General features: G+C 48.3%; 1 protein-coding gene across 3 annotated transcripts in view; it reads right to left on the reverse strand.

The window, feature by feature from the left end:
* The window catches only part of Abl1 (ABL proto-oncogene 1, non-receptor tyrosine kinase), a 114,544-nt gene that overhangs the window by 16,362 nt on the left and 84,326 nt on the right, over positions 1-13,856 (reverse strand). For all 3 annotated transcript variants that reach the window (XM_055599913.1, XM_055599911.1, XM_055599912.1), the window contains exons 2-4: positions 11,930-12,103; positions 11,223-11,518; positions 4,316-4,588 (exon numbers count right to left, since the gene is read on the reverse strand). In XM_055599913.1, coding sequence (XP_055455888.1) covers positions 4,316-4,588; positions 11,223-11,518; positions 11,930-12,103 — 743 coding nt within the window. The remainder of the gene's footprint in view (positions 1-4,315; positions 4,589-11,222; positions 11,519-11,929; positions 12,104-13,856) is intronic.

Below are 13,856 nucleotides of genomic sequence, written 5' to 3' on the forward strand. Positions count from 1 at the left end.
TACTGGCTTTTATTTTCTTGTTTTCTTACAGACACAATCACCCAGACTCAAAACACACAGCTATCTCTAACACGCTTCTTGGCCTCAGTAACAGGTGTAGGCATTCAGCATGAGAGGGGCACTACTTTTAGAAATGGCTTTGCTCTTGAGCAAAGGTGAGTGAGGCCAACAGCAGGACTGGCACACCAGACTAAGAGTACACTGGGGAGATGGCAGCCCCTGACTACCCTTGTGTTGGGAAGCAGATGTAGAAGCTGAAGTCTCACATCTGGTTTGTAACTAGCTCCTACAAAGAGCCCACAAGAAAGCATTTGTTCCCGAACATCACAGCCACACTGATCTCCACGGGCAGCAGGGCCCTGCCATGAACAAAGGCCATACAGGAAGTAGCCACACGGTACACAAGGTCCAGCACACAGCCTTTCTCCTTGGTGTGCAGTCCTGCGTGGTCTGCAGTGTGGCTGCCAAGTGTCAGCTGCTGCACAGTCCCCCTCCCTTTGCCTATTTCTGGAGTTCCCCAACAAACCATTCCTAGAAAAAAAAAAAAAAAAAGATAAAGGCGGATCTGCTGCTCCCCAGGGAGACACAAGTACCCTCTCAGTGCCGATGGAGATGCAGCCAGGACGCTGGCGACCAGGTGGAGAAGGCACTAGGTGCTCAACTGGGCACTCTGTTTGCTTTTGGCTGTTTCCAAGTTGTTCCGTCAGTGAGCTTGTAGTCAGTATTAGAGCCACAACTAGATCACAAGTCCTCTTAACTGACCTGAAAGACTTTTGGAATGTAACTCATTAAACAACCCAGCCTCCTTGTACTTCCTGGCTGTTTGTTGTTGTTTTTGGTGTATGTCTGTGTGCATGCAATGCATACAACTGTGCCATGGTACATGTGCCCTAGCACGTGTTTAAGGGTCAGAGGACAGCCTGTGTTAAGTCTTCCTCTTCCTCTTTGTTGTCTGTACTCCAGGCTGACTGGCCTGGAAGCTTCCAGGCATTCTCCTGTCTGTTTCCTTTCTTGCCATAGGAGCACTGGGTTACAGAGGCATGCTACCCTGTCTGGCTTCATGTAGGCCCTGGGGCTCTGGACTTAAAATGCTATACCCACTGAGCCATTTCCCCAGCTTAAGAGTTGTTTTTCTTCAGCACAGCCTCTACCGGGTATAATGACACACTGTAAAGCCAAGCAATCATGAGGCTGAGGCAGGAGGATTTCAAGGTCAAGGCTAGGCTCAACTGTACACAGTAGCATAACGCTCTCCAACCCAAACAACAAAAACCTGATCTACACAGCAACAGCCCAGGTGCTGCAGCCTCTGGCAGAATCCTTACACTCACAGTGCAATTCCACTTCTTGTCCATAGAGGTCAGCAAGTGCCCTTCCCCTTTCCGGCTCTCCAAAGGGGGCACCTGCCTTCCATTGGGAATGGAGTGCCTTACAAGCAGGCCTTGCACGCCCTGCTGGTTACAGATGTGAGGAAGCAATGCTCTGTTAGACTGCTGAAGGAAGGGAGTCAGGAAGGCCAGCAGGGCTCTCTGAGAGACGTTTCATTGCCAGAGCCAGCAAGGGAAGTCCACAGGGCAGTGGTTCTCAATCTGTGGGGCATGTCCCTTTTGCAGTCTCATCAGATCTCCTGCACATCAGAGATTTACATTACAATTCATAACAGTGACAAAATGACAATTATGAAGTAGCAATGAAATAATTTTATGTGGGGATCACCACAATATGAAGAACTGTATTAAAGGGTTGCAGTATTAGGAAGATTGAGAACCACAGCCATAGAGCATGTGGGAGAAAGGTTTTCCTAAAGGGACATAACTGGGGTGTTATGTGTACTTTTCATGATATCTGAGGAATATGACTCTAAAGAAGGGAGATAGCAAAAAGCTGGATTTGGGAGCTGGGTGCCTGGGTTCAAGTCCTGGTTCAGCGCTGCAGCTCCCACAGCCTTAATGGCAATGTTAGTACTGGTACAGTGTTCCTGCACCAAATGCTGAGGAGCTGCTGTATAGACTGGGCAAACGACACACTCAGCACTCTATGGGCTGCATTAACTCAGTAACTCTGGCCATTACTGTAATTTGTATAGTTCTCAGCTTCTGTAGAAGAGGTAAAGAGCCAAAACCCTTGACTCCTCTCATCTGACAAATGGATAACAGATAGCAGAGCCTCACTCCTGCAGGGCGGGGCAGGGTGGGGGGTGGTTAATTTAGCAGTGTCTTGAGTTAATATACCTCCACAATGGGTGCACTGCCTTTTTTCCCAGCAGGTGCCATGCATGGTGAGTACTGCCATCTACCCACCCAACAGACGTGGTCACTCTTCACCAACCATGGTACACATGCTAATAAGGCCTTATTGGAAACTTGCTGAGGTCTTTTTTTTTTTTTATTCTTTTTTTTTTTTTTTAAGATTTATTTATTTTATGTTATGAGTGCTCTATCTGCATGTACACCTGCAGGCCAGAAGAGGGCATCAATCCCAGTATAGAAGATTGTGAGCCATCATGTGGTTGCCGGGAATTGAACTCGGGACCTCTGAGGAGCAGACAATGCTCTTTACAGCTGAGCCCTCTCCCTAGCCCACTTCCTGAGTAAGGTCTTAACAGAAAGGAACAGAACAGATCCCCCACTGGAATACCTTCTACTGTGAAGAGTTGCAGCACTGCCCATGGATGCGGCCTCCCAGCTATGCAACCTTCACCTCTTTTTAAATGTTTGGTTTTAAAGTTATTGTTTATTGTGTATGAAGCGCATGTGTCATGGTGCATGTGTGGAGGTTAGAAGACAAGTCTGCGGAGTCTTTTGGGAATTGGTTCTCTCCTTTCATCACGTGGGTTTAAGGGAGCAACCTCAAGCTGTTAGGCTCAGCATCAAGTACATTTACCTGCTAAGTCTGTTCTCTCTTTTGAATGTCCTCAAACAAGCCTTCCCTTGTTGCCTCTTGGTACCCCATGGTTTCCCTCTTCCTTGTTGTGTTTGTAAATCCCTGTCGGTGGTGCCTGGCCCTCCAAGCCAGTGTGGCCTGCTGTACTGAACAGATCATTAGTGCTCTCCCCTCGTCCTCTGCAAAACTGATGGCATCAGGTTTGCCCTGAGCGCCTGCTCTCAAGCGCCCCTGCTCCTCACCTGCAGCTTCCTGACCCTCAAAGACCTAGGTGTCTCTCTGGCCTCTGACCTCCCCACGGCCGTGGTTCACACTCTCCTACTCAGTGCAGCCACAATGCCTCCTCCTTGTATGGAGAGAGAGCCTGACACTGCCCTGACCCACTGTGCTGCCACCCTCGGTATTGTGTCCATTTCTCATCTGATGTGGGCCACCCAGGCCTGAGCCTGCTGACAAATTAAAAGAGCTGAATGTGAAAACGTCCTAAAAGTACTCCAGGCAATCCCACCTATGTTTCTCTTCCTCCAGCACTGCCACAGGGCCAAAGGAAGGGGAGCTATTGGATACGATGATTGGAAAGCTGCTTTTCATTCTGGAGTTAAGGAATGCAGTCTTGCTCTAAACAGTTACTTATGGCAACCACAAGTTCCAGCTTCTATTTTTCTGCCTTTTAGAGGAGGAGTCGGGCTGTCAGACGCACTGCCTGGCTAAGCTAGACGAAAGTGTGCACTCAGACCTGTGTCCCCAGCAGTGGACAGCAATTCAGCTCTTTCTTGACTACTATTCACAGGCCTCATTAGAATCTGTCAAAACACGCACAAACAAGCAATATAGCTCAACACTAGGGGATACTCTCACCACGGGACAAGCTCGTGTCATGCAGAGGCCGGGAAGAAGGCACCTTAACCACGCACAGAGCAACCATAGGAAAACATGACTGGTCAGTGGAGAGGGTGGGTCCCTGCGATTGAAGGAAGAGCATAGCCCAGTGACAAGTGCTTCTGGGCACCGGTCCAGGCAGGACTTATTTCTGTTTGTGGAAGCCTGACCTGTGGGAGAGGACTGGAGCATGCCAGGCAGGACACTACACACTTGCCTTTTCTATCAGCCCACAGAGGTCCACAGAGGACTCATCTTTCATGATTCTTCCTTTCCAACCCAGCCCCTGTGCTTCCTTCTCTTACTCTCTTAAAGAAGTGGCTTCCAAGTCATCTGAGCAGGCTTTGACAGAATTCTGCTACAGAACAAGCTTCCGCTAACAAGTTCCGCTAACAAGTCCTTCCCGACCTTCAACACTGGTCAGTGCTCACCATCTACCCAGCTGCAGATGGAAGATGATTAGGCTCGAAAGACACAATTCCCAGGAGGCCTGGGCACCGCTGACACCACAGCAGACACCTACCCTCACCCTTCGACCACGCCCCAAACCCACCTTCAAGGTCTTCACGGCCACGGTCAGGCTGTACTTCTTCCACACACCCTCGTACACCTCCCCGTACTGGCCTCCACCCAACTTGTGCTTCATGGTGATATCTGTGCGCTCCATTTCCCACTTGTCATAGTTGGGGGACACGCCGTAGATGGTGGGCTTGTTGCGCTTGGGAGCAGGGTAGTGGAGCGTGGTGATGAGCCCATCAGCCACCGTGGAATGATGGTGAACTAACTCAGCCAGAGTGTTGAAGCGGCTCTCCGAGGAGACGTAGAGCTGAGGAAGATAGGGAACAGCCTCATTCACAGAGCAAAACCCCCAGGAAAAGGCCCTGCACCCTATTTAGTCACCCACAGCACCTTTTTCTCATGTGGAGGAGCTGGGGTAGAACTTACTGACAGAGACACTCAAAAGCCTAAGGGCACTTGCACCTGCCTCTGCTGAAACCCCACCCAGCATCCCCCCCTTAACCTACAATTTATTGCTTTTCATTAAATTTTTTTGTTATTTTTGTTTTATGTGTATGGGTAGTTGTATGTATGTATGTATGTATGGACACTATGTGCATGCCTGGTACTCTCAGAGGCCAGGAAAAGGTCTCAGATTTCCTGGAACTAGAGTTTCAAAGAGCAGTTGTGAGCCACCATGTAGGTGCTGGGAATGGAAATGGGAGCCTTTGGAAGAGCGGCAGCCAGTGCTTTCAACCCTGAAGAGCCATCTCTCTAGACCCCACCCTCCAATTTAAATGTTTTCCCTGACTGCCCGATGTGAAGCAACCACCAGGGTTAATGGACAGCATGGCTCCACACCCAGCCATGTTTCTGTCAGCACCTTGCAGGCCAGAAGACAGCACAGCCTTTTCTAAGATGGGACCCAGGAAGACCCTGAGACAGGAGTACTCTAAGGCTTTTCTGAGAACCACAGTGCTGAAGGCCTCCCAGGGATCACTCTGTAGAGCTCTCCAGCAGACACAGCCAAGGGGAGGAAGCACAGGGTGGGAGGTGCAGCTATCTTTGTTTCCTGCTGCTGCAGTGCTGTGGGAGGGGACTGCTCCACGCTCACAACTACACGGAACTGTCACTGAGCGCCCTGACTTGCTCCAGCAGCAAACTCATGGTGGGGAGGGAGCCTGGCTGAGTGCTGATACTAGGTGAGACAGCATAGGAGAGAGGGAAGGAGAGGGAGAGGGAGAGGGAGGGGGAGAGAGAGTGGGAGGGGAGAGAGAGAGAGAGAGAGAGAGAGAGCCTGAAACATACATAGCAGGCACAAGACCTTTGGTTGTTCATTATGCTGGACACGGCGGTCACTACAGTGTGCATATTCCCTTGGTCTCCAGGCAGCAGTGTGGTGAGGTGGGGAAGCTTTAAAAGGTGCGGTCTCAGGAGGTGTGTAAGGCCTTGGGAGCCGAGAGCTCTCCTGCATCAGCGTGCGCTCAGAGGGTGGTTAGGAAGGCCCAGCCTGGCCCCTCCCCCTACTCAGATAAGAACTCTGTTCCTGGGCTGAGTTCACTCAGCTGACCACGCCACCAATCCACTGCTATTGGACTGGGGCCTTTAACAGTCTGTACTATGCTGCTTCAGTTTTCAGCTTTCCACACCAAGAGCTAAATAAAAGTGTTACTGTGAATTAGTTGCTGCAGATTATTTCATTGTGGCAATAAAATGCAGACACAATTATTTTCTGTAGCTTACAGTATTAATATTTGATCATTAACACACTTTAAAAGGAGATAGTCACAAGAGGTAGCAAGGATCCAGTAACAGATCTATGCTCTCTTTTCTGGTTGTTGAGAGGATATAAACACATTTTTAAAACACAGGCAGGCCAAATTTGTAGCTGCTATTAAAAAAAAAAAAAAAAAAAAAAGTCCAAAACATCCAAGATTTGCCTAGAAACATTCCTGTGGTCTCCCTGTAAGAAGCTGTGTCAGGACTCTCCAGGCTGAGGCCCCTCTCTCACCTTGGAGCACTGAGGAGGGCCTGTGTGAACTGCTCTGAGGAGGGCCCCAGTGTGCTAAGAGCGGGACATGAGCTAGTAGAGTGGGTAGGGTGGCACCGCAGCAGCCCACCATTAGCTTGGTACCCACACATTGCTGCCCACAGCCCTCTCCTCAGTGCTGGTCACAGACACAGTATACTCTGTAGGGTTTGGGGGACAGCTCCCAGTCTCTGCCACTCCTCAGAAAGCTATGACTGAGTTCATTTGCCAACCTAAAATGTACACACCAACATTCACTAAATATTACTATTATGGCCAGGTGCCCTCCAGTACAGTGTGGCTCCACTCCCAGTTGTGTTCCCAGGGTCACATTGTCCACTCTGGTAGCCTTCTGATCATTCTAATTTTTGAGTAGATCTTTGGTGATAATCAGGATGAGCGCTGGGAATTCATGGTGTGCTCAGAGAAGCAGATGAAGTAAGTTCTATGAGTGACCTGTTCTGTGCTGCGCTTGTTCCATAAACATATACTGTGTCCACCCAGGGCTCTCCCTCTTCCTGTTCTTGAAGAAACCCCCATACTGGTTCTCCCTGGGGTCATGGCACAGGTCCATGCCATCCATGCTTTAGGACTGAGCTGGGGTCTTCAGAGCTGCTTACAGCTGGGAGGCAAAGGCCCTGAAGTTCCTGCCCTGCTGAAGCTTCTCCCAAAAGAATGGCAGCATCACTGTTCCACTCCAGGGGAAGGCAAAGCCCAGATAACCATGAGGCCCTGGAGCCAACACTTCCTGCCTGGGTTCCATTTCTGTCAACCCCAGCCTGTCACTGCTGACCATGAAAACAATGTATGCTAGGAAACTTCAAGAAGAGGAAAGGGTTTCAGGGGTCTTGGGAACTGTGGGGATGAATGGCTATGCTTGCAGGAGTAAGAACAAAAGGCAACAGAGGCAGAATCACCTAGAAGGAGGCCTAGACAAAAGTGCTTTGGCAAAGCACAGCACACCAAGAGAGAGCTAAACAGGAGCCAGGAGGGTAGAGACAGAGATCCTCTGGGCCCTACAGAGGAAGCTCCTATACCCAGCTATTGGCTGAGGATGGGCTGATTTGGAAATAAAATATAAGCTTTATCAACCCCAGTCTGTCCCTCCTAGCATTCTTAAATGTTCCCTTTAGTAATCAGAGAGGATTGCATCAAAGCCAAGCTATGTGGGAAGTGTTCTTCAGTACTGAGCCCCACCATCCCACCCATCCTGACGCATGCCCCTCACTCTGGGGATATGATTCCACCCAATAAAACTGTCTTGAATGTATCCTCTGCTGACAGAAGCCTCATCAAGGCCTGAGAAGTCTCTAGGTGCCTGGACAGCCAATGGAAGAACCTCTTCCAGGGAGGGGCAGAGGGCAAGCACACAGCAGCCTTTAGACAGAGGGGTCTAACCTCACCCTACTCTGAGCAGTACTTAGATAAGCACAAGCTAGACCTTTCCCTTAGACCACACCTGGCCACACCATTCTGAGGCTGTTGACTAAAGGACTCTGGGCACAAGACAGTATGGCATGGGATTGCTCAGTGTGGACCTCAGTGGTTATCCTGAAGCAGCCTGGCTTGTTCCGCAAAAAGAAAACAGATGGGAGCAAGTTGTCAGCTCCAGAAACCCACCTCCCAGGGAAGAGGCACTCTGCAGCCTGAAGGCTCTTTCAAAGGGCCACCACCCTGGAGTCCACTCTAGAGCATAAAGACCTAGCTCTACAGAGTCACAGCTGCAGCAGCCCGGCTCAAACAGCATGTTGCATGGTTAGCCTGCCTGAACTAGGAAACACCTAGGGCACTCATTGATGAAGCACAGCTTTGAGTGCTGTGTAAAGGAATTTCCAGAGTAGACTAGATGGGGAAAAGCATCCCCAGTCAATGTGAGCAGCACGTCCCATGGGCTAGTGTCCTGGACTGAATAAAAGGGGGTGGAGAAAGCCAACTGCATCCCACATTTTCTGCTTCTTGATTTTCTGGGATGGGAGCAGGCAGCACCACCCATCCCCTGCCATGCCTGCCCCACTGAGACTAGCCAAAACACACACACAACCCCCTTTCCTCCTGCAGATCTCTTTGGGTCAGGCATCTGGTCAGTGTCGAAAAAAGTATAACAACAGACCAGCTGCACAGAACCACAGTGCTGCACTACAGATGTCCCCAGACAGGCAAGAACATGTGAACACTCAAAAAGGAGGAAATCAGAGAGGCATATGGACAGGCGTGGTAGTGCATGACTTTGGTCCCTGTGCTCTGGAGGCAGGGGCAGGCCAGCCTGGTCCACATAGCAAGTTCCAGGATGGGGCTGTATGCATGCTCATATGTACAAATGAATGTGTGGCCATCTGGGAAAATGCTGAAAAGATCACAAGGGTGCCAGCCCACCGGACACTGACTCAAGGACTGAAGAGCAGCTAGGTATTCAGTCTCACGCTAGAATCCTCAAGGGGAACTGAGGATCCATAGGCCTCCACACACCTGAAAGTGTGGCGTACATACTTCTCTAAGCAGGAGAAAGATAAATTTAATAAATGGAGTAAGAATGGCACATGTGTACTGAGGCAGGTTCTTCAACAATCAGAATAAGCAAGATGGCCTATGGTCTGATGAGGGAAATGTAGTTAAGAACTTTCACCAGCTGTCTGTGAAAGCAGATTGGAACAAGTAGAGGGTGGCTTAGAAACCCAGACACCAGCTTTAAAGGGCATATATCCTCTGCGTGGTTTGGTCATTATGTTGCCCAAGCTTATACCTTAGTACATAAAAACAAATGTAACAGATCCCAGACATTTGCTTTGTTGCTACAGTGTCACACTGTAGCTCACTATGTCACACTGACTCCTGTCAAACTCGGCAATCTTCCTGCCTCATCTTCCCAAGCACTGGGATTACAGATGTGAGCCACGCCAGAACACTGACAGAGGGCAAGTCTCCATGTGCCACTGTGAAACACAACAAAACACCTTGTCGCATGGAGAAGGCAAGGTGCAACAGTGCATCACCTGCATCCTGAGATATACTGGGTAAGTCTAGAAGGAACTGGCAATGGTGGGCAAGAGCCACTGAGGGGCAGAAATAGTTTTTACTGTAATTAGTTTGTTATTTGAAATCATGCACATACATTCCATATAAATAAAAACAAAGCAGTGTGTGGCAGTGCACACTTTAATCCCAGCATTCAGGAGGCAGAAGCAGGAATGTAGCCATAAGTTTAAGGCCAGCCTGGGCTACATACTGAGTTCTAGGCAAGGCAGCCACTACACAGCAAGATCCTCTCTCAAAACCAACAACCAAACAAACAAAATGTGTGTATGTGTGTGTGTGTGTGTAAAAGGCATTAACTGTAGTTCTGCAGATACAACAGATGTTCATATGAATGCAAGTGCCATACCATGAAGCCAGATCACGGCCCCTCCCCCCCACAGCTTAGATGCTATGGTGGTTTGAATGAGAATGGTCCCCACAAGCTCATATAGTTGTATGCTTGGTCACTGGGGAGTGGCACTATTTGAAATGATTAGAAGGGTTAAGAAGATTGGCCCAGTTGAAAGAAGTATGTCACAAAGGGAAGGCTTTGAGGTTTCAAAAGCCTGTGCCAAGCCTAGCCTCTCTATTTGAACCTATGGATCAGGATATAGCTCTCAGCTACTCTCCAATACCATGCCTGCATGCCACCATGCTCCCTGCCATGATAATGGACTAAGCCTCTAAAACTGTAAGCAAGCCCCCAATTAAAGGTTTCCTTTTAGAAGAGTTGCCTTGGCCGTGGTGTCTCTTCACAGCATTAGAACAGTGACTGAGACAGAAGTGCATGCCATCTGCCAATCATGCTGTCCTTTAACATAGCCTGATGAAGTGGAAAGGGGGACCACAGCCTGGCCTCACCAATTACTCCCCATGTGAAAATCTTGGACTAGAAGCCTTATCCCTCTAAGTCTCCCTCTTACTGATGCAAAAATGCAGATGACATCATTACCGTGTAGGGCAGAGGTGAGGTTGAAGAGAGGAATTACACAATACTAGTGCAGATTAGGCCCACAGTAACTGTGGGTTTCCCTACTCTTTGTGGACATTTAAGGAACAATGTTTATGTAAAGATCACAAAATAACATATGCCAATTTTTTCACAAAACTACACTTTGTGATTGGAGATCAACTGGTATACTGTGGTGTGACCTTTGTTAAAAGCTCGGGGCATGTACCTTACACAGGAAGAACACAGGGTAAAAGCCAAGGAGGCGCTGTTACTGGGGCCTGCAGCTTTACACTTGATTAGTGACTTCTGACAGAATTTCACCAAAGATCAATCATTGTCACTAAAGGAATTTTCAATAGGGGCTTGGCACAGTGGCACACACCTTTACTCCCAGCACTTGGGAGGCGGAGGCAGGTGGATCTCTGTGAGTTTGAGACCAGCCTGGTTTATAGAATGAGTCCAGGACAGCCAGGGCTACATGAGACTGTCTCAAAAAGAACAAAAAACAAACAAAAAGAATTTACAAAAAGGAAGAGCCTTAAGGTAAGAATTTATGTCTGAGACCCAAGAGTATCCCTGTGGGTTCTGGAGAATCCTATAGACCAAGCCCAGGGACCTGTGATATCAGCTGACACAGGCTGACACCCACAGTCTTTCTTGAAGCTAATGGAAACTCCTGCGGTCTATTTGGAATATTCCTGAGACATTATCTGGTTTGCTTGAAACAGAATCTTCATGTAGCCCAGGTTGGCCTTAAACTTACTATGTAGGCAAGGATAGCTTTGAAGTCCTGATCCTTGTGTCTAGGCTTCCTTCTGGGATTACAGGCATAAGCTACCACACCCTTCTTGAGATACCTTGATCGAGCCTTGCTGCCATAATTCAGAGGCCTGGGCTAGCATCTCCATTCCCCTGTGTGGCCCCACCGCCCATCAGCTCACTCTGGTCCCCATCAGGGTGGTGACCCACCTTGCCATCAGAGGCTGTGTTGATCCTGTAGTGGTACACCCTCCCTTCATACCGCAGCGAGATGGACCTCTGGCCCGGACTACTTTCACTCTCGCGCACCAAGAAGCTGCCGTTGATCCCGCTGCTCAGCAGATACTCAGCGGCATTTCGGGATACTGGCCCGTGATACCAGGAATGTTTCTCCAGGCTGTTGACAGGGGTGATGTAGTTGCTTGGGACCCATCCTTGGCCATTTTTCGTTTGGGCTTCACACCATTCCCCATTGTGATTATAACCTAAGACGCGGAGCTTTTCACCTTAGAGAAAAGAAGCAATCAGACTTATCAATTTTGACAACGGGCTTTCTTCTTTCTAAGCTTTCTTCAGCACATCTTATTTCCCTGTTGGTCACAAGTGCACAGGGGACAACTCTGCCTCAGCATCTAAGTTATACAAGTTCACTCAAGAGTTTTGTTCCTATTGAAAGGAAACTTTTTAGGGAAAAGTGCTTTTGCTTGGGAAATTAAAAACAATAGCAAAGCCCCATGTTTCCAGCTGTCGTCCAGGTGTCCCCTTCTGTAGGAACATGGGAACGATGCTGATCTGGAGCCCCGTAAGGGTGAGCACTGTGCTCTGTAGGCCTCTCTGCTCCCCAACTATATAATGCTGCCCTCTCAGGGAGCAAAGGGCAGACTAGTCAAGCCATACCCTTGCCCTCTCCCCTTTACCTTTAGTGATGCTGAGAGTGTTATCTCCACTGGCCACAAAATCATAGAGTGCCACAAAAAGGTTGGGGTCATTTTCACTAGGCCCGGCAAGAAGGTTTTCCTTGGAGTTCCATCGAGCTGCTTCGCTGAGACCCTGGGGCTCAAAGTCAGATCCCACTGGCCTCTGTAGGGCTTCTGCAAGACAAGAAGGCAAAGGCAAATGAAACTTGGAGAGAACTTAGGAGACCTGAGCTGAACCCAGTGTTTAACATCTATATATTCTATGTATTAAATTTTTTAGGTGTCTTTATCAAGTATTACAGAAAGCACTAAATATTTTCATTTTGACTGATAACTCCTTATTATGGTTTGCGTAAGAACGGTCCCCATACATTCACATATTTGAATGCTTGGTCTGGCCCCCATTAATGGAACTGTTTGGGGAAGATTAGGAGGTGTGGCCTCATTTAAGGTTTCAAAAGTTCATGCCATTCCCAGTTAACTCTGCCTCCTACTTCCAGATCGGGGTGTGAACTCTCAGCTATCGCCCTAGTGATATGCCTGCTGCCCCATGGCTCATCATTATGGTCATGGGTTCTAACCCTCTAGAGCCATGAGTCCCAAATTAAACATTTTCTTTATGAGTTGCCTTGTTCGTGGTGCTTTGTCACAGCAACAGAAAAGAAACTAAAGCATTCCTATTCTGAAATAGGTTAAGCCTTTAAATGCACTCGTTTTGACCTCTATACACATCACGGTATATGCACACATACAGACACATCCCCCCAAGTCAATGTAATAAAATTCATTAACCCAATATGAATTTACTCAGAAATAAACATAACCCATATCTAAACATATCTACAGTCTGCCCCTGCCTACAATATGGACTATACATTCTTTAAAGCACTTTTTTCTTTTTTCCTTTTGCTTTTTGAGACAAGGTTTCATGGAACCCAGGCTAGCCTTAAACTCCTGATTCATCCTCCCATGTGCTGGGTGGCAGGCCTGTGTCACCACAGCTAGCCTAAAACACTTAAATATATCAATGTTGATATAAATAACCAAGTGTTTATATCCCAGGCCTCTCTGTGCTGGGCAAGAGCTGGTTTTTATGATTTCCACCCTTTACTTCAAACTGTCTTTGCATTTCTGCCTCAAAACAACTGTTCCCTATAGGAGACTCACTCTCCACCTTCCTGTCAGCTTTCCCCTCCCCTTCCCACTCAGAAACAGTCATCTTTACACATTTTTTAATCCATGAAGGCCCTAACAAACAGTCTCTTGTGTTCTGAAATAAAAAAGCCTCCGCTCAGTGTCCGAGGCTGGAGTTGATCAACAGCGCTTACCCGAAGGATGGGCACTGCTTCACAGGCAGCTTTCCATTCTTTGCTCTTTCTTCCCTTGAACTGTCTAAAACACCTTTGTGATAACAACTTGCAGAAGGGCTTCTCTCAACAGGCCAATCTCCTCTAGAAGGTGTGGCAGTGGGGGTGCCATGCAGGGCAGCACAGGGTATGGACTGAAGCCCCAAATCCATGTAAGTGAAATCACGGTGAGAAATCAAACTTGTACAAGAGACTGGACTTGAGAAGAGTGGAAGACTTACAAATGAGCCCCACATAAACGCTAACAGTTACCATAGCTCCACATGGATTTGTCAGGCTACCCACCGCTGCTGCCCCTAAAACATCATTTTCTTGGGCAGTAATACCCATCTTGTAGACGGGCCTCACTGCATTCACCTAAAATAATAACAAAGTGCTGCAAAGCCAAATGTAGTGGGTCACCTGTAAGTCCAGCATTAGGGAGACAGGAAGAGTGCCTCAAATTCAAGGCTAGCCTGGGTCATGGAGTGAGTTTGAGGTCATCCTAGGCTATATAGCGAGTTCCAGGCTAGTAAGTGTTGCAGAGTGAGACCCTGTCTCAAAAAATGAAGGAGAGAAGG

This window comes from Psammomys obesus, unplaced genomic scaffold (genome assembly GCF_907164565.1).
Source record: "Psammomys obesus unplaced genomic scaffold, mPsaObe1.curated_primary_1811, whole genome shotgun sequence".
Taxonomy (NCBI): Eukaryota; Metazoa; Chordata; class Mammalia; order Rodentia; family Muridae; genus Psammomys; species Psammomys obesus.